Below are 19939 nucleotides of genomic sequence, written 5' to 3' on the forward strand. Positions count from 1 at the left end.
AATGAATGAATAATACCGGATCAATCATTCTATTGCTATAAAATTATATGAGCATTAATTAAAATTTTTGTCATCAATAAGTATAAGAGCAATGTATGAATTTTTATATGCAGTAAAATTTTTTTGCTTATCTCGGGAAACCTGTAGTTATCGAAATTCAGGAAGCCGGATATCCATGCGAATGAAGGAAATATTGGTTGATATGGATACTTTAAATGAAAATGCAAAAAAAAAAATTTCTGCAAGTAAATATGTGTCTAAATTCATATTTACTTGCAAATTTTTTCAAGCCTGGCAACAAAAGTTTTTTTAAATCGTTTTTTTTATGCCTGGCAACAATTTTTTAAAATTTCCCTTTAGTAGATCTTTTTTCAGCTATTGACGTAAGGGTTAAAATTGCATTTATTTCTCTAAAAGACGGAATTTATTCTACTTATTTTATCAGAGCTCATTACCTTTTATACGACATCACACCTTAATTGGTTGTATAACCGTAAAATGCATGCACCTATTACAATTCCGAATTCACTCAATTTATCAGGTGTCCAAATATTAAGTTTGTTCTCATTATCGTTGCATTTATGGCTTCAGGTTTATAGCAATCCTCAGCAATATGATTGGCTTAGTGACCAATGTTTCGCCAGCCATTCTTAGTCATATTTCAATGATTTTTTGTTCAGTCAAATATATTCGGTCTCCCTGATGACAGTAAATGAGTAGTCCATTAAAACTTCTGTGATACACAATGATTGAATTTTTTGTGGGGATCATGAGACATGTGACAGCTTCATGCAAATTATTCGCTAGGAAAGTATTGCATCATATTTCACCGTGGAGTATTTGAACGAGTAGTCTAAATCCAGCACCTCACATGGACCCAAACATGTAGTACTTCCACTATGTAAAAGACCCATTCATCACATGGTCAATTGGGCCTTCATATTTTCTACGTTTTTCAAATATTCTTCCGGTAGATTTGCAGCAAGTATTTTTTAAATCATCCTGGCCTGCTCCTGTTCTTTTTATCCATTACTACAATTCCCTTTCTTCCTCTCCCTTGCTTTCCAAACATTCTTTCCTCTAACACGGTTTTTATTATCCCTTCACCCTCAGTACTTGCTCAATCTGAAACTCAAACTTAACCTCTCAAATAGAAAAAAAAAACCATCTGGAATCTACATTTCTTCACCTACCTGCTCATCACTTCTTCAAAAGTTCTATCCATAATATTCTAAGTGACATTGACCATTAGCCCATGCTTGTGGAACTGTGGGCATACACACAGGGCCCATTTCCACTTCAACAGAGATATCTTCCATCAGCCCCATGAAACGGATAACAGTATTGGTCCAACGGAAGTTGATCACAATGGCACTACAAAAGGGATTCCAATTTCTCCATGATTAGGAGGTAGGGGAGACTGGGGCACAGTGGGACAGTTTTAGCATTTCATTTTTATTTCCCACAGAGTTATTGGTAAATGAAAAATTTTGGTACCATTGCTTGGAGAATATATTCTAAAACTTCCGCAAGTAATACAATTAGCTTAAAATAGTTGAAATACTTAAGTTTCTTCTTTGATGAAAAGTGTCCCACTCTGCCCCAGGTTGGGGCAGAGTGGGACGGTGCACGGGGCAGAGTGGGACAGGCTTGCATTAGTCAATAAAATACAAATTTTAAATTAATGGAGGGTACAAATGAATTTAATAGGTGGAATACATATGCCAGCGAACATATAAATCAAAAAATTATTATTCAAGATACATGTGCGGATGAAAAATATTTAGTCACGTTAATATAAATTTTAAATCACTGCTTACAATGTTTTTCATGAAAATTTAATTATTTTAATGGTTTAAGTACTTTAAACTGTCCTTTACGTTAAATTTAGTGACTTTATTTCAAAATTGAGCTATTTCTTCCATTTCAAATCCCCTTTTGTAGTCCTTTCATATGAAAATCTCTAATTTTCTTGACATTTTAATCTCTCATTTTTCAACATTTTCTCATAAGCAGGCTGTTTATTTTTCGCTTTTTCCTTTGATGATATTAATTTTCCAGTCTCTTTTAAACTAGTGCATCCGTAGGGATCTCCTGTCTTTTCTTCTTTCTAGTATTTTTAGATATTAGCCTGATAGACTTTGGACGCATTTCCTCAGGGGTGACAACTTTGCCCTCGAAAAGGATGTTTCAGCCCGGGATGTCCTGGGCTTTCAAGATTCTCCTCGGGTTCTAAATAAAATTATAAAGGTGCAACAAACTGATCTTCGACATTGGCCAGCTTGTTCAAGGTGGTTGTCATTAAAAATACTTGGGTTAACAGGGCATACCCCGGTTGAACTAAACATAGAAATAATATTATTAGATTAAAATTCTTTTTATATGCTGTACCCACTAACTCTGCCAAGTTGCAATTTGTTATTCTCTCTCCTGAGTGGTTTCTGGGGCATTCGCAGTCACATTAATATTTTTTCCAAGGGTCAAACACAATCTAATGGCTGCGGTATATGACTCCAGTGAGGTGGCAAAGTAAACATTACCACCCCATTCATTTTTACTAACTCGATAGCATCAACAGAAATATGCGATTCATGGTTGTGTAAAATTAGCAATGCAGTATTATTTTAGAAAACTTTGTATGATCGATGAAATACTTTAAAACCAGTAAAAATAAATTGATAGTCGTCCATCCAGATGGGTTTGCGTCACCTACTGATCTCATAAGTTAAGCAGTATTTTTGGAAGGAATTTCACTCTAGATAACACAAAAACTGGAGGAATTGTATTAACCTGAGCATTTATAATATAGCACAATGTCATCGAGGAGCCTCTTTCAAAGGAGGTAACTTCACCTACTTGTGTTTCACCTTTGGGGGCTATCACTTTTCCTTGGAGTTGAGCGGTAGTGAGAGTAGAAGCACTTTCATCATGATTGTATGCAGTTCCAACGGCAAATACGTGTTTCACATAAAGACCTGATAGATCGGTCAAAAATGCACTCACAATCGTCCTATAGAACCATCGCCCAGTCGCCCATGGCTCTTGCCAGTGAGGTTTCCTCTAGTTTTCGAAGGCTAATTGAAGGATTCCGCTTCATAAAACCATGAAACAAATAATCATGAGTGATTTCTTTCTAATCGCAGGATGGCGGGTATTTATTTTCATTTCTCTGAGCAAACTCATACGCTAATTTTTTCGTGTGTAGGTGAGAAGGTCTGTGGTGCAGTTGTGATGCAGTTGTTATTCACAGTTTACTAGTAATGTTCCCTGAGCATGCCAATAGAAAGGAGAAATATCGCAGCACCTAATATTTATGAGACTCTCTCCTCACTACCTAAAGCTCACTTATGGCCAAGACTGAACTGTTCCATATTAAGAGCACATCTATATAACAGTGGGATTCAAGAAATGTAGACAAATAGTCACATACGATCGGGGTTCACACTAATTATTCAATTCGGCTTTACTTTACTTACGTGCATTGCTGTTGCCATTCAATACTTTTGTCGTCACATTGGTGCATTGAAATATACTGCTTCAAATCTTAAAACAAAAATATGGAGCCAAAACACTATAAAGTCACCATGACATGAAATTAGAGTGCGTTTAGGCTACGGAGATTGATAATTCAAAGCACCTGGGCTGTAAGTCGGCGTCCAACAGTGCCCCAATCCGAGTTGTCCCACTGTGCCCCAATCCAAGTTGTCCCACTGTGCTCCTCATGTCCTGAATCCTTATTTTTGTCAGCAAAAATTTAAAACATGTTACATTCGGAAAATATGTTTTTAAAAATATTAAAAAGTCTCTAAACAATGTATTCGACGAGTCATTTTTTATGGAGCTAATAATAATTAGGAAAATTGCATAAATATTCACAACATGAAAGTTACGAAAATTATAGCAAAAAACATATTTGATGACATTGATGCGAAGCTACATAACATTATGGAATAAGATTTTTGTGCATTATTTGTCGTGATGTGACTTCTTTAATTTTATTACAAATGCTCTTTGACGGATTAAATGTTTTAAATAAATCAATTGTCCCACTGTACCCCGTGTCCCACTGTGCCCCAGTGTCCGCTAATATGAATTCTTTGGCTACCACCATGAGTGCTGCAATTGACCTTATGGAAATTCTTCTTCAATGCAGTTGATGTCATTTATTTGCTAGCTTTAATTTATTTCCTATTTAACAAAATTTTTCAGCTTTATTTCTTTGTTATTTATTACTTCTTATAGTCAGGGGTCATCTGGGGTGAATGGGGGCTCATGATCGGGCCCTCCCACAGGAAAGTTTAGCATATTTCATGCCTGGAAATGGATTTTGACGCTATTCTGGCTCTTAAAAGCGTGATGAAAGTTGATTTTTCGTCAGAAAAAACTGTAAAAAGTGATATTTTCACAGCTTATAAAACTTTTTCAATAAAGAATTAGATTCTCTTTATTCTTCTGGCTCTTTATTTTATTTATTTAAATATTTATTTCCTTAATAAACTGAGTATAAAGTAAATAAGTCAAAATGATAAAAAAATAGACTTAAATAACATTAATGCAAAAAATAAGGTTTTGCTATCAGCACAATGACAATGTCTGATCTTAGGAAAATTGAATTGGAAGGCAATAGTTTTCGTCTCATGGCACCATAACTCGTAATTGAAAAGAGTAAGTAGGTTTAGAACCTATGTACATGCCTTCGACAAATAAATGAATATGACTAAAGCCTATACGAATCACAGTAATATTTTGAAACTTACTCAACGTATAGAAATATTTTCAGGCCACATTGTATTATAGTTTAATTTTTGTCAAACTCATCATTTTCACTTTGCTCTTACCGTCAAAAACTAGTCCAAAAATTGTATTAAAAAATTAGTCAACAGAATATATTATCTAAATGACGAAATAATGATATGCTTAATGTGAAATTGTAATGAAAAGTATCAGAGTTACTTAAGTTTGTCTACGAGTTTGTTTTGGACCGTAAACATTCAAGAAATCCACTTGGTGAAAATGGTCATGAGTATATTCAATACAAAATGTGGGAAATAGGAATTTTAATAATGTACTCATTTGGGGGCTGATGAATCAAATACCGATAATATGAAATAATTACCAAATATTTTCAAAATCCTGGAAAAGACATCCTATGGATGTCCACAAGTAAGACATTTGTACATCCACCACCACACCATAACTCGTAATTGAAAAGAGTAAGTAGGTTCAGAACTTATGTACATGCCTTCGACAAATTAAATGAATATGACTAAAACCTAATTTAAGAATCATGACATTAGGCCCAGATTCGCCAAAGCTATCTCTTACTTTCCTGACTTAATTATCAATCATTTTTGAGATTCACATTCCAGCCACTGCAATGATGTCTAAAAGTAAGACATTTGTACATCCACTGGAAGTCCAGAAGACATCAAATGAAAATCCATGGATATTAGCCGGGATATCCAATGGACATCATTGCAGTGGCTGGAATGTGAATCTCAAAAATGATTGACAATTGAATCAGGGACGTAAGAGATAGCTTTGGCGAATCTGGGCCTAAGGTCGTGATTCTTAAATTTAAGAGCATTATTGATGCATTTCGCATAAATTGGGTTAACACTGCTTAAAATCCTGCAGGTCGTTGGAAGAATCCATTTTTTCAGTAGTGTTACCGGGAGATAGGTAGGATATGAACCTGCCGCTATTATCTTTGGTCACTATGTGTTTCTTCGATGACGACAAAGAACTCTTAAGATTGGAGAATATTGTAGACAATCGCTGGGAAAGCCTCGTCCGAGCGCTTTTCTTTAAGGCGATAAGCAGCAAAAACTGCGACGTCCCTTGCATTACCACCGTGGAGGCCACAAAAAGTCTGAAATATCGGTACGCCGTCGGCTTCCACGTGAGCAGCTGGAGAGGCAGAGCAATCACCCAGTAGAATCCAAGGGAAAACAACAAGATGAACGCTGAGCAGAATCGGCGGAGTAGTTTTGGTTTCGTGGATATAACTGGAATGGGGCTTTTGTAGCAGAAGATGGTCCAAATGATGAATGCAAAAGCTACGATTGTCGTCAACATGGCAGCAGCCGTGGGTGTCAGCACGCCGAAATAAAAGGCATTTCCATCGGGGAAGCAGAAAGCTGTGCCGGGGCGGTGGATATAGAGGCGTGTGTCAATGCCCATACTGACAGCAACAGGGATCACTGGAATGCCCCAGCCAATGGCGGACGAACGGAGGAGGAGGTGGGTCATTCTTGTCTGAAAAAGAACATTGTGAAAGATGAAAAAATATATAAATCTACATCTACATGTCAACCTCAAAGCCAGGTCACTCCCCTTAAACGAATTCCCATATCTATCCGTTCGGCAAAAATCTCTCTTAATTCAGTAAATATAGTGTAGCTCTAACATCATGTTCTCCGTGTCGCTCTTAAAGATAACCATTCTCAATTGTTTAAGCAATCTAAGCATAGTGCGCAGCCTTCGAGTCTCCAGCGGCTCCCAGCCTAATGCACTTAAAATGGCGGCCGCTGCCATGTTATACTCTGCATTGGGGCAAAACCAATGTTAGGCACTGCTAATACATTGTACTCATTTACCAAATAAATATGACAGGGGTGGCCCAAGAGTCCCGCTCCCCCACTTAATGGTGTAAATACTGCACCCATAGTCACCTCTAGGGTGTTTGTCAATGATCGACTATTATTTGCCTACATTTGTGTATGTATATGTGCTTATGCAATGAAGCATTCCCATATGTTGGAGGAACCTTTTACAGCCATGACCCGTAAATGCTCTCCAGCTATTATTAACATCAGAGCCACACACATTGCAAGTATACAGTATAGTTTTCCTATTTCTTTCCTAGAATACTTCTCATATATTTTGTGCACTATATTTAAACTGCATGATAATTATTTTGATTTCTTGAGGCAGCTCCTCTGTTCTATCCTGAACCTGCCTCATAGTAACGCATCCTTATGGTTTGAATGGTCTCTGATATGATCATTTTTATTAAAATGTTGCAGAATTAATTAAAAATTATATATTTCCTTTGGGTAGCATGTTATTAGCAACCTGTTTTATTTTATGAAGAGTGTTACAATTGAAAAAGCAGTCGGTTGGCCACAGAAAAGGTGATAAAAATATTACAATAGACTCTTAGTACCAGTTTACGTACTTCCTTCACCTTTTCTTAGTTTTACGAAAATTCTTTGGAAAGATTTCCAAAAGTTGGTATCGTATTGTTGTAAGATGCAAAAAACATCCCATTGAAAAATGTGCCCATGTGCATGTCACTCCAATCCCATCTTGAATGCCGTCAATGCATGCAAAAGTCGCCTTTTCGTCTGTAATAAATGCCTACAATGTTGAACATAGAAATCGATAAAATTGATCTTGCAGCTCCTGCAGTTAATCATTAACCAGTGACGTGCAATTCTTGTTACACTACCAGTGACGTGCGGTCTGGGAGACCGCAATAAATCAAAAATTTATAAAATATTTCTACGCCATTTTTATTGATTTGTTTAATTTTTTTGAAGGATTTACTATTTTAAAACATGTATTAAAATTTTTACACTCCCAATACGAATCAATTTGTCATAAAAAATTGTGTTTTGAAGCAGGATCAAAAAACTGATGCCAAAAACACTTGGGTTATAGTTATTAGTTATAGTTATTAGTTATATCAATATTTCGCCAGATTCAAAAAAGGCCTTAAATGTTTAAGTTGGAAGGCTAAGTAGTAAGTAGCCATAAAATTTATCCCGCTTATCCCTTTTCTTGATGCATTCTTAGTACCTAAGTGACGTGCGGTCTCACAGACTGCTAATCGAGTTCAATTGCAAATTTACAGAAATTAATAAAAGGAACGTTAAATTTTAAGAGTGGGATGTCCTTGTTATGCAAAAATATGAAGCTAACGAGAATTATAGATATTTTGAAATCTTAATTTTGAATATATTCATTATTTTAGAAACGCAGTGATCTCTCAGACCGCACGTCACCGGTTAAGGGTTAAAAATATGTATGTATAATATAATGTTGATGTTAGATTTGCATGATTGCTTTTTACGAGCCAATATTGGCCGTAACAAACCTCCACGTGGTTTGTGCCACGTTCTGTTAACGGTTGTACCTTATCCAATCATCAAACGTATGAGTGACATACCCGTAGCACGTTGTTCGGGTGGACTTGCGAGGCCAGGAAGACAGATACCACCGCGACCCAGCAGAATGAGGCGACCATGAAGTAGTGCTGAAAACCTCCGAGGACGATGCAGGATATGGATTGGCCGCATTCGTGGATGGCCTTCCTTCGAATCTCTTCGACGACACATATCATCAACGAGAGGGCCACTGAGGCGCTGAGGTTCAGGTTGATCTTCACATACAGGGATTCACACCAATGCGGGCACAGTGCAGCATAGAGGAACATGGCCAGGAGGCATAGCAGGGAGATTGAAGAGCAGACGATGTGGACCGTTGAGATCTGGGCATCGTCTATTTCCCACTCGCCATTCATAGGCGGTAGGGACACAAGCAAAGCAAAGTCGGTCAGGTGGTCGCAGATGCATCCGAACATGTCTGGCGGTACCAGGTGGGTGTCGCACACAGGCCTGCATCCCTCATCCGTCCAATGACGAGCGCTCTCCTTCCAGAACACGCACATGCTATTTTCTGCCCCTTCGAATTGACCTGAAAACGGAAAGGGAATCCCCGGTATATATGCCATTGAGAAGTCAAGAGTGGAAGCATTCGAAATGTGGTGCTACCGAAGAATGATGAAGATAAAATGAATTGACCACGTAAGTAACGAGGTAGTCCTAAGAAGAGTGGTAGAAAAGAGAAGCCTCCTAAAATCCTTTAGCAGCAGACGGGACAACTTAGTAGACCACATGGCCTGATAGAGACAATCGTTGAAGGACAAGTTGAAGGAAAGAAGGGCAAGGGACGGCCCTGTATGAGTTTCATAGGGCAGGTTATATGGGATGTATAAGAGAAGAGTACATTGCTACGAAAAGGTTAGTGGGTAGGAGAGAGAAATGGAGAGCTGCATCAAACCAATCTTATGATTATTTCCTTAAAATGAAGATGATGAGATGTGCAATAATTTCATAGATTAAATATCATGTCATTAGGTAGGGATCCGAAGCCTTATCTTCCGAATTTGTTCCAACTGCTCTATCACGTAATCTGCTATTAAGCCAAGCACATAGCCAGGGGGAGCCTTTCGGTGCATCACACCACCAACCCCGGAATTTTTTCCCTTTTGGCGACTGCCCTCCATACATCCCTTTAAGAGACAACTAGCCCATTGGTAACTATCGTCTTACTTTCTCGCCTCAATAAAACGTTATTGGATGAGATCAATGCCTCAACTCCTGAATTTTCTCCAAGGCAGATAATTTTATTTCTACAGCAAGGGCCCTAAAAGTTTTCCTAAAATTTAAAATTTTTCTTTTTCCGATTAGGAGTCATGGTATCTCAGGCTTTTGATGATACGGCATAGAGCGTTATCGCAAAAAGGAGGAAAATCAGACAGAAGGAAGTGCCGGCGATATGAGCCAGTGAGATAATGAATGAGAATGACTAGTATCCTAGATACCAGCGATGGCAGCTTATGCGATAGAGCGCCTTGCGGCACGTCAATTCGGGGTTTCAGGTTTAGAATCCCCTTTTATATAAAATAAAGTTTCTTTTGTTGAATGTTCGCACGCAATGTGGACTTGCAGATGACTCTGTTAACCTTTTTCCACCCACCGTAGCCATATGGCTATAAAGTCCTACAATTCTGAATATAGAAGGCTCTTGTGTAAAACGCGCACTGCTTTTTGTTGTCGAGTCATCACAAATATGTTGGCAAAGCTTGCAACAACTTATCCACTTATTATTCGATTCTTGAAGCCGGTCGAAATGAGCCCACTGGCGGAAAGAGGCGGGTGCAACACGGAAATGAAATATGGACGCGGGCACTTAGGAAGGAGGGCGGGAGAAGACTGGGGACGTTAGAGACGTGAGTGTGAGGATGAAGGGAGAAAGTGAAGAGGACTGAGAGGAGGAATAACCGTTTAGGAAGAATAATTAGGCCGTTTTCCAATTCGCAATTATTCACCCTTCGTGCGCTTTTCAATCGTCAACTTACGGATGTGACGACAGCGAGGGTTGACCCTATCGGCGAGGGCGCAAGGGAACGAAGGGTAAGTGAACAAGGGAACGCGGATGCTCCCTCGTTCACGTGCCCTCGTGGGAAGTGGACGTGAAAACGGCGGCAATGGAAAACTCAAAAATTTTGAACTGGAGCTGTAAGTAATTTTGTGTTCATTATGTGTAGAAGGAGCGTCCAATCAGTGCCAGAAAAGTCTAAATACTAAGCAGTTTAAATTACAAACGTGAACAAACCGAGAGGCATTGTAAAATTGTTTCTTAAATCTACCAACAGATATCCTTACACTACCCTGTGGTTTCACATTTCGTTACTGTCAATAGTTCGCATTATTTATGTTCACACTTTATGGCGCCAGTAGTAAGACAGCAGGGTACAAGGGAGAAAGGGAACGAGGGATTGAGTGCACACTACGTGGATTGGAAAACGGCCGAAGTGCTGAACGTGGCGGGTTAAGAGAGGCAGCATTTAGATGAGATACGAAGGAGACAGGAAGCATGAATGGAGCGAGTACTTAGCAGGTAGGGGATGTTGAAAACGGTGTTGGAGTGTAGAACGTTAGGTAAACGAGGGAGAGGACGTAGGAGACTTTGAAGGACATTTGGATGGAATATAAGGGAGTAAGCCATATTGGCAATTGATAATGGAGGGTAAGACTACAAGCATGCATTTTGAGAGCACAATTGAAACACACCTAAATCAATCTAAATACATTAAAAAAATAAATACAGACTGGGGAGGGGCAAGTCCACAAATATTATAACTCTTATTCAAATGAACCTCCCTATCTCCCTCTTCTCCCAGCTGCATCAATCAGGGGCGCAGCTAGGAATTAAGGCTAGGCGAGCGGGGTTGGGCGCAAAACATTGGGGGATCTCAGGATGTGGAATACCCGCCAGGGTAAGCGGGAGCTGCGGGTACCCTAGATACATTTTTCATATGAATGGTTCAAAATGGTGTGTTTTGCGTCCTTCTGAGGGATATTTTATTAATATTTACACTATTCCATAAGTAATATTAATCCAATGAAGTGAAATGGAATAACTTAAAAATTTATCTGAGCTCTGGGGGGGGGGGGGGGGTTGATCCCCGAAACCTCCCCCTCACTGTGCCACTGGCACCAGTGTGTAACTCCATTCATACTCACCTTTTGAGAAGAGTAGAAGTAATTTTAATGGTGATTTGCTATTTGTTCCATTCATTTGATGTGCGCTGAAGACGACTGTTGAGCCAACTTGGGCGACATTTTCATAAGACTCGAATGGTTTCACAGGATATAAACTGTTTTTATTGTACAAAATGGCTGTAATGCCAGTGTAAAATTGTGGCTTCTCCAGTAGCATGACGAACATTGACGCGTTGTCATTCTCGTTATCTTTATTCCAGAATATAGGTGTCATATTTACCATCATTGACCCATTGCCGTTTATTTGTTGGTAGCCTTAAAAAAATGACGCATATTAATTTGAAATATGAAGTTTTATTTAATTTAATATCATGTGAATGTAAATTTATAAAACAGTGAAATATATATATATCCACTTCATTGATTCTTAAGCTTAAGGAGATAGCTTTCCACAAGGGGAATAACGTTACAAAAATGTTTTAAATTAAAAACTGAAATTGAAAATTAATTTCTTAATGTGCTAATATATGGCAAAATTTCATTAATTTTTCAAAATCGTTTTAATAAAATGTTCGTGATACAACAGCAATTGCATTTAAATCAGGAAATGAACCTCTCCTATAGGGTAGCTGAAGTGTTGGGCATCGAACTTTCTAGGATTTAGTTCACCACTGTCTTCAGCGAGAATACAAGCATTCTCCTTGAAGATGGTTGCAGTTTTACCCAACGTTACTTTAGACAGCACTGGACATGAATCAAAGTCAAGCAAGTGAACTAAATTATAAACCAAATTACTTTCTGATCATTCATGTCCTTAAGTTTCGGTGGTTCGCGTGGTAAACCACTCTCGATTACACAGGCCAACAAAAAAATATTGTTTGAAATTTTTTTTTTTTTAAAAGCTGATGTTAATAGATTTTTATGTGCCGAATCCAATCCTAGCCTTTTTTGTATCACCCATAGTTTCCAAGTAATTTTGTATTTTAATATTTAGTCTAATACCCCTAAACGGCGCATAGGGAAATCAATGAAGCACTGTGTTACATCATAAAATTGTTTGTACACACTGTTAAATTACTAACAATAGTAATGTAGCGAGATAATACAGGGTTCACGTGTTAACTGGAATTGGTCTATATTTTCTTTCCCTTTTTTTCTTGAAGCTTCATGTGTAGATTTTTCTGCGATGAATCGCTTGTTGCACTTCTCGGTGAAGTACCAACAGTAATCCCCCATTATCTTCGTTCATTAGACCTACTTTTCCAATTTTATTTTAACTATAAAAAAGCTGTTAAATTCTAAAAATATTAATTTATTTCGTAAATTTAACTGTAAAATGTGAATAAATGGTGGGTGATACAACTTTTAAAGCATCACATTTGGATTCAGCAACTTAAAAGACATAAGAATAAGGTAATTTCACTAAAAAAGTTTTTTTTCATCGTTGGCCTGTGTGATTCATCCATTCACACGATAACATGTGCTTGTGAATGTGTCATGTCGTTAGACTCTTATACGTATACGGTTAAGCTTATGGAAAACTGGATTAACATCTTAGCTAGTCTTCACTCTTTACGCCGATTCATACCCTTGAATCCTCTGACTCCTGCTTCAGGAAGCGCTGAGAATCCAGACACATGTTCGAGAGTAACAGGCTCAACATCTTTCGTCGCAGCAGTCACCATCAACTTCTCAGTCGCCAGACGAAAGTCATTTGAAGTCCCTGATGCGTTGTCTGATGCCATGATTTCGATGGAATTTGTGTCCAAAACAGTGTTAGCAAGTGTTAGAGCAGAAATAATATCTTGGCGAGAAAACTTTGAAGCATCACTTATATTTTCTGCTACCCTAGTTAAAGCTTCCGTGATGATACTGATCTGGAAATCAACAGAGTTGGGCGCGATCAAAAGATAATATTGAAATCAGGCCTAATGGAGGAATGAAATCGCCAAATAATTAAATTATGCTGTGATGGAATTCCCTAAACGAGTGTCTTGTTTTTCGAAAGGCTTGGATTTCCATTTGTGGATTTGATAAATATAATATGGAATGTAAATTTAGATATAAACGGCTTCCATTAAATATTCCAATGATTATAAACTTTAGGAGCAGAGATAAGAAAAAATGGACAATATCCTTATTGTCAGTCTTATTTGTACCATGACCTGAAGAAAATAATGACATCATTCAGTATTATGGCACGACGCTTACTCCAGGTATCTCACCTCAATTGCTGATAAATTAGAGTATTTTTCCACTTCCTTCGCGAAGTTCTCGAAGGAATCACCTTTCTCCACGTGAAGACTCAAATTTGATAATCGCTCCCAGCGTTGAGGAGATGTACGACATAGTACACGAGAGCCATTTGGTGATGGCAAAGGCTCCCAATAAACGCCCTGGAAAAGAAGGATAATTTACTACCTGGGTAGGATAAGAACCTATAGCAGCATAAGCAAAGTCTATACCTTTTAAGAAAAGGTATTTTTTAAATCTGACCATAGGATAAATGAAGAGTTGGCAGAAGTTGTCTGACCTTTACAGGATGTAATTTAAATGGCATCCAATGGACATCCAAAGGATGTCCACGTGAGACTTCTGAATATCTGGATGTCAAATAGGGCACCTTGAAATGGCTGGAAAAAGTATATATTTTTAAAAGAAAAGGTAGGTTTAAATTTGAGCATAGGATAAATGAAGAGTAGTCAGAAGTTACCTGACCTTTTTGGGATTAGATGAAATTTTTTAGCAGATGACAGTATGTAACACAGCATGGAAATGTAAATAAATAAGGGCCAAAAATGTATGAAAAAACTGCAAGACGTTGAAAAATAATACAACCGGGATCTCAATTGCACTATAGAGAAAAATAATATAATTTTTAAGTGTGAGTATTATTTGTTTAATATCATCTGAGTGACCTTATGCTAACGACTTATTCGTGGAAGAAATGCTCAAAATTACCGCGTGAAAATCGCCTGCTTAAACCTCTTCAGACCTGAAATTTTATTGTATTAGTAGTATTTTCCGCAGAAAAATTGCGTTTGCCTCATTCCTGTTCAGACATTGTGCTGAAAAATATTAAACTTAAAAAATTGTAATTGTAGTGATATTAACCTCTTATATATGCGCATGATACCTAAAAATAATGCAACAATAGGGTGGTTTCCTATTGTTTTTTATTGCCTAAATAAAAAGATCATTACTCCTGGAGTACGTATTTCACGCTTTTAGATTTTTAAATGACGATATCTATGTTGCGTGATTAAATGAAAAGTGAAATGACGTCGCTCTGGTTCCCGCTGCCTCAAGTGAGGTGACCTTGGGGCGAGGATCTGAACGCTGATACGACGCAGGATGCTAGCAGGTAGCATATTACCCTGCTTGCAGGTAGCGCTTGGCTTAAAAAAGGATTATTAATACCTTATCAAACGAAGAAAACATTTCAACCTTAGCCAGTTTTAATAGGTGATTATTAAGACATGTTTCTCTGAGCTATGTGCCTCATGCATACATTGATAACCTCAGACGATGTAAAACTCCTATCCTCTCGTGTTGAAACTATTTCCCTGTGACGTCACGTGAAGTGGCATCGCATGGGCGCCAATCTGGCCTTTTTCAAATGAGGATAAAATTTACTATTGCCCATCGCCTAAACCGGTATTTCTAAACCCAAATGATTTGTTTATTATGAATACACTAATGGTAGGTAACGAATAGCAATCTTGGACTCTGAGGGTAGTTGGTCTCCCTCCTTTTGTGGTTTATAACCCTACCAGCGGCATTGGTTCGCTGTCAACTCATGCTTTGCTTATGTGAATTACACATATGGATGATTGTTGCTTGCACGTAAATTGCAGACTTCCAATTGAATTCCTCGATTTATTCTGAGAATTTTAAAATTTTGAATAAAGCTCCAGCGTCAGCATTAACGACTTTAATGCATTAACAATTTCCATGTTGATTTTATACTGAAATCGAGATATAAGTCAAATTTTATGGCAGAATTTTGTTTAAAAATTGTAAACGCTGCCAGAAGACAAAGAATTTAATTCTTAGTTTATGTTTTTTGAGAAAGAACCATTTATTTATTTCGCAAACTAACTGAATGAAAAATTGTATGACCGCGGTCCCTTGCCACAAAGAGGGGTAATAATAGAAGAGGGTCTAGGTTCACGCTTCTGGATTTCGGCAGTTACAGATTTTGCCAGTCCATGGTGTTGGCCTGTGTTGGGTCCCGAAACTAAGACTTTGCGAACCCACGAATGTCATAAAAGGAGGAGAGCAAGGAAACGTATTTTTGGCAATAGGCCTGCGTAGGAAAATCTTGGACGAAAATGTTCGCCTTTCGACTCCCGGATCAACAAATGTCCTGCCGCATATTTTCGCCATTAGCAGCGAAAGGGATAACTCTTTATAGAATGTGAGCATATGGATAGTTTGAACCCTCCAGTAATTTTATTATGTCATCCATCAGATTCCCATGGCATTTTGGCTACTTTGTAGACATTGTGAACGCAGTTTAGACATCCTCCGTACAAACAAGTCGCCTTATTTCCTCGAGTGTGTTTCTTTGTGGACATCATGAATTTTCTCCAATTCATGGGCGATTTTCACTAACTCAGACGCGATTTTCATCATTTTTTTCCTTCTGCTCTGCAAGAAATGGTTTCTCGAGGCGTATATTTAAGCCGTAATTTTTTCACGTCATTGGCCGCTCACCGACGCGACTAATTTCCGCGGGCCGCCGTTCCCGCCACAGCGCCGTGAAATCAGTGAGTTGCCTTGTCGGAAAGTGGCCTGAATTTTACGGCGCTGTGCCGGGAACGGCAGCCGGCAATAAGTCGTTTCAGCTGAAAACTGCCACAATGTAGCTCCGTTTGTATTTCACGGAATAGACGGCGCACAGCAGCTTTTTGCCGCTTTCAGACTATTGCTTTACTCCGGCCGTCGTCAACGGCACGGCACTGCGCTTTCAAATAACCATTGGTCTCAATGCATGTCTTCAAGCAAGTCGAATCGCGCAGTTGACGGCACGGCGTTGTTGACGGTCAGCTAGGCAAGGTTCAATCCGGACCGGCGGTGCGCCGTTTATGGCGTGAAATACACACCGTGCTACCTTGAGGCTACTTTCGAACGCAACGACTTTTCGTCGCGTTCGAAAGTAGCCTCAAGTGTAGCGTGAAGTTCGCGTCCGCGTCGTTCACGGCGCGGTTCCGTGAAATTCAGGCCACTTTCAAACGAGACATCTCTCTCACTTTCAAACGAGACATCTCACGGCGTTGTGCCGTGAACGGCGGCCCATGGAAATTCGTCGCGTCGGAAAGCGGCGAATGCAGTGAAAAAATTACGGCTTAAATGTACGCTTCGAAAAACAATTTCGTGGGAAGAGCATGAGCAGAAGAAAAAAATGGTGATTATCGCGTCTGAGTTGGTGAAAATCGCCCATGAATTGGAGAACATCGCAATTAACACGAAATTCGCGTATTCGCGGGAAATCCCTGGAAATCGCGTATATCGCGGGAAAACCCCGGATTCGCGTTAAAATTCGCGTTATCGCATTTGCGACTTTTGCATGTCCCTAGTAATGGGTAATTCCTTGCTACTCTTCCACTGCCGCCCCGAGGATTCACTCGTTGCGCTTTAATATCTTCAGTGCAAGTATATCATATATGATGCATATGAAATATTATCATTTCTTCATTTGAGATTGTCCCCAAGTGCTGGGCGCCGACTGTGTCGTATTCTATACATTCTGCACTCTCTCAGGCGAGGTTGATGACAAAGGACTCCAGTTTTGGTGTTATTCTACAATGAGTGGCATTAAGAAAGGGGATTACCATTCATTGATACTATTTTCCCTACTATTCTTTTATATAATTACAATAACAGGACCTTATATAACATCAATGCCACGCATTTATGCATCTTTTATTTTTGTATGCAACCCTTTTCTCGTAATAGGGTCGTTTCCTTCATCAAAGAAAACGAAAGGCAAATGCCCACTAGGAAGGATCAGAAAAGGTTGGTGTTGAGAGTGTTTGATTATCTGAAAGACCTTTCCCAACAGATGTCCAACATAAATGCTCCATATAGAGGGGACCGAAGAGTCTCATGGAGCACAGTCCTGCATTCATGCTAAGGAGAGAACTCCACCATTTTGAAAGAGTTAAGGAAGTTAAAAATGAGCCTTGAGAATATTCATAAGAGTGCTTTTTTTTTAGATAAAACCACTTATTACATCTGCAAAACAAGAAAACCTCTAAAGCAGCTGCTGTAAAGTCAATACTTACGCAGATGGCTGAAAAGGCATCAACCAAACTTAGTTCTCTTATGGTAGAAGACCTAAGCAGAAAAATAGGTATTTGAAAAGATCTCGGTTTTCGCTCCCCAAGAAGTTCCATCTACAGACATGAACCCTGACTTAAAAACAAAAAATTCATGGCCTGGAATCGATGGAGACAGAGAAGTTGATGTTTGGGTTGGGAGAATTACAGAAATTACTACAAAAGCAAAATTCCCGGGGTTCAGTGGATGTAATTAAAGCAATCCAGGAGCTCAAATGTCTGAGACATCGTTTGCATCTAAGTGCCTTTAAGCAATTTGGATCCCTTCTGTAAACATGGACTGAGAAAGATTTCTTTCCTGCTATAGCACTGTGTTAACAAATAAGAAAACAAATATAAAAGATGACAACTTGATCACAATAGCAATATTTCATTTGAAATTACAGACATTTAAAAGTAATTTCTCTCTATGTAAGCTAAATATATGTATACGCGAAGGATAACTGTGTAAAATAGGTGAATTCAGTCAATACTCCATGTATATTATTGCTTAAATTATTCCCTAAATTTAATAATATTAAAATTATTTAAAATATTAAATTATTATCCTAAATTTAGGGCAATGGGTGGGCCACTGGAAGGATGGCTCTCAATCAACATCAATTATTTTGCCGTTAAAATAACACTGATTTCAGGAAAAAATAACATCGCTTTTGTAGAAAAATAACACCACTTTTGGCTATAAAATAACCCCACCTTTTGCATGTCCCTACCCATTACTGAATAGGTTGCTCAAGTGACCTGTCGACCACAAAAGAACTTTTCATTGGCATGAAGTCACACAAAGTCCTTCCTCGATGATAATTTATTTTGACTCTTGAAAACCTACGTGCGCTAAAACTCGGGAGATTTGGTGAAATTGATGTCTTGAGCTGGTCCTTACTAATGAATGCCAGGAACTACGGAAAAAACAGGAGTGCGGGATGGGATGAAGAAAAATGGGGTGGGAAAACATTGTGACGGGTCTCAACCATTACAAAGTATGAATACTATAGATCAACTCTGTTCATTCACTGATATGCTCAATACGGTTAGCTATACGGTTGGAATGTCTTAAAACCTTCTACCCGTTACAACACACATAAGTACAAAGGCGTACCTATGATCAAAAATAGAGGGGGACAAGCAGTAGTCGTTCAAGTTTTAGCACAGTAAAGGCTATAGAACCAAAATTTCAAGAAAATTATAACAGCACTTAAAAGTTTTTAACATTGATTGCTCGGAAAAAAATATTATTTTAATCACATAGTTTATACCATTATCACTTCATGCTACCGTCTCTTATTCCGTAGTGCAAGCTTCGTGCAGTGTTTTATATGATGAAACAACTGTTTATGCAATTTGGTAGTATGTTTTTCAGGATATGCGTTTTGAAAATATGCGTCTCAGTGTTTGATCTAGAATCGTCTTAGTGTTTTATTTACAATAGTCTCAGTACTTTATTTACCATCAATCCCTAATATCGACAGAAATTTCTAGTAATCGATGTCACTAGAAAGCAGTAACCAGTCGACAACAAGGATATTATTATTCTGAGTGGACTCCTGTGGCGGATCTAGGGTAGGGATAAAGGGGGGGTAGGTATGAGGCCTTGAGTATAACCACTAAGCAGTAGCAGGCCTCCGGGAGGTTACAAATAATTTGAGAAATACATAAGTGTTGCGTGATTTTCCCAAGAATAAAGTTTTTAAAACAAATATTAATGTACATTTTTAGAAATTTTGCCTCAGTGTAAGTTTCTTTAATGCGTTATAATTTTATCCCTTATTTTAAAAGGTTTGAATTAGTTATTAAAATTTTCAAAGAAGAAATGCTTTTTTCAGTTTTAGCTTTCGAGGGTTGGAGCCTCTGTAGACCCTATCTTTTTCCACCAGTGGTATTGTCTTGTCATGGGGAACGGTCTGTGCATTTTAGTTTTCCTTTTTGGGACTCGTATTTTAAATTTTTTTTTAAGTATAAGAAAGCGTATTGTATTTCATGCTTACCTCGAAGAAATCACCCTGGCAACTACGAAGTAGTCCAATGGTGTCGTTGCTATTCGGACAAGACTCTTCGGGAAGCGTGCGGCCTCCCTGGGGAGTCTTTGGCCACGTTAACCAGTGTCCTCTCTCCGGATGGCAATACCTGGTGCTCCTCAAGTTCACGGCACCTGGCTTGCGCTTCTCCAAGTAGTCTCTCATGTTGCGAATGCGCTCATTCCAGTCCAACTCCTCGCCCTGGAACTCGTCATTGAGACCGCGGAAAGACACACGGGCGCGGATTGTGTTTTCCTCCAAGCTTTCCAATATGTAGTACGTCGTA

At 38.6% G+C, this 19939-nt stretch overlaps 1 protein-coding gene across 1 annotated transcript; it reads right to left on the minus strand.

Annotated features, from left to right (window-relative positions):
• Window positions 1-5336: 5336 nt before the first annotated feature.
• On the minus strand, window positions 5337-19939 carry LOC124163736 (adhesion G-protein coupled receptor G6-like). Its single transcript, XM_046540811.1, has 6 exons — window positions 19624-19939; window positions 13520-13690; window positions 12883-13171; window positions 11316-11609; window positions 8174-8700; window positions 5337-6258 (listed from the first exon to the last, which is right to left on the minus strand). The coding sequence occupies exons 1-6, from the start codon at window positions 19816-19818 to the stop codon at window positions 5614-5616; spliced, it is 2121 nt and encodes a 706-aa protein (XP_046396767.1). The 5' UTR covers window positions 19819-19939; the 3' UTR covers window positions 5337-5613.

The sequence above is a fragment of the Ischnura elegans genome, chromosome 8 (assembly GCF_921293095.1).
Source record: "Ischnura elegans chromosome 8, ioIscEleg1.1, whole genome shotgun sequence".
NCBI lineage: Eukaryota > Metazoa > Arthropoda > Insecta > Odonata > Coenagrionidae > Ischnura > Ischnura elegans.

Coding starts and splice junctions, on each gene's coding strand:
- LOC124163736 (XM_046540811.1), bottom strand. CDS start 19,818: ATGAGAGACTACTTGGAGAAGCGCAAGCCAGGTGCCGTGAACTTGAGG. Junction 13,172..13,519: donor CTAATTTATCAGCAATTGAG/GTGAGATACCTG, acceptor GTTGATTTCCAG/ATCAGTATCATCACGGAAGC. Junction 8,701..11,315: donor ACTTCTACTCTTCTCAAAAG/GTGAGTATGAAT, acceptor TTCCGTTTTCAG/GTCAATTCGAAGGGGCAGAA.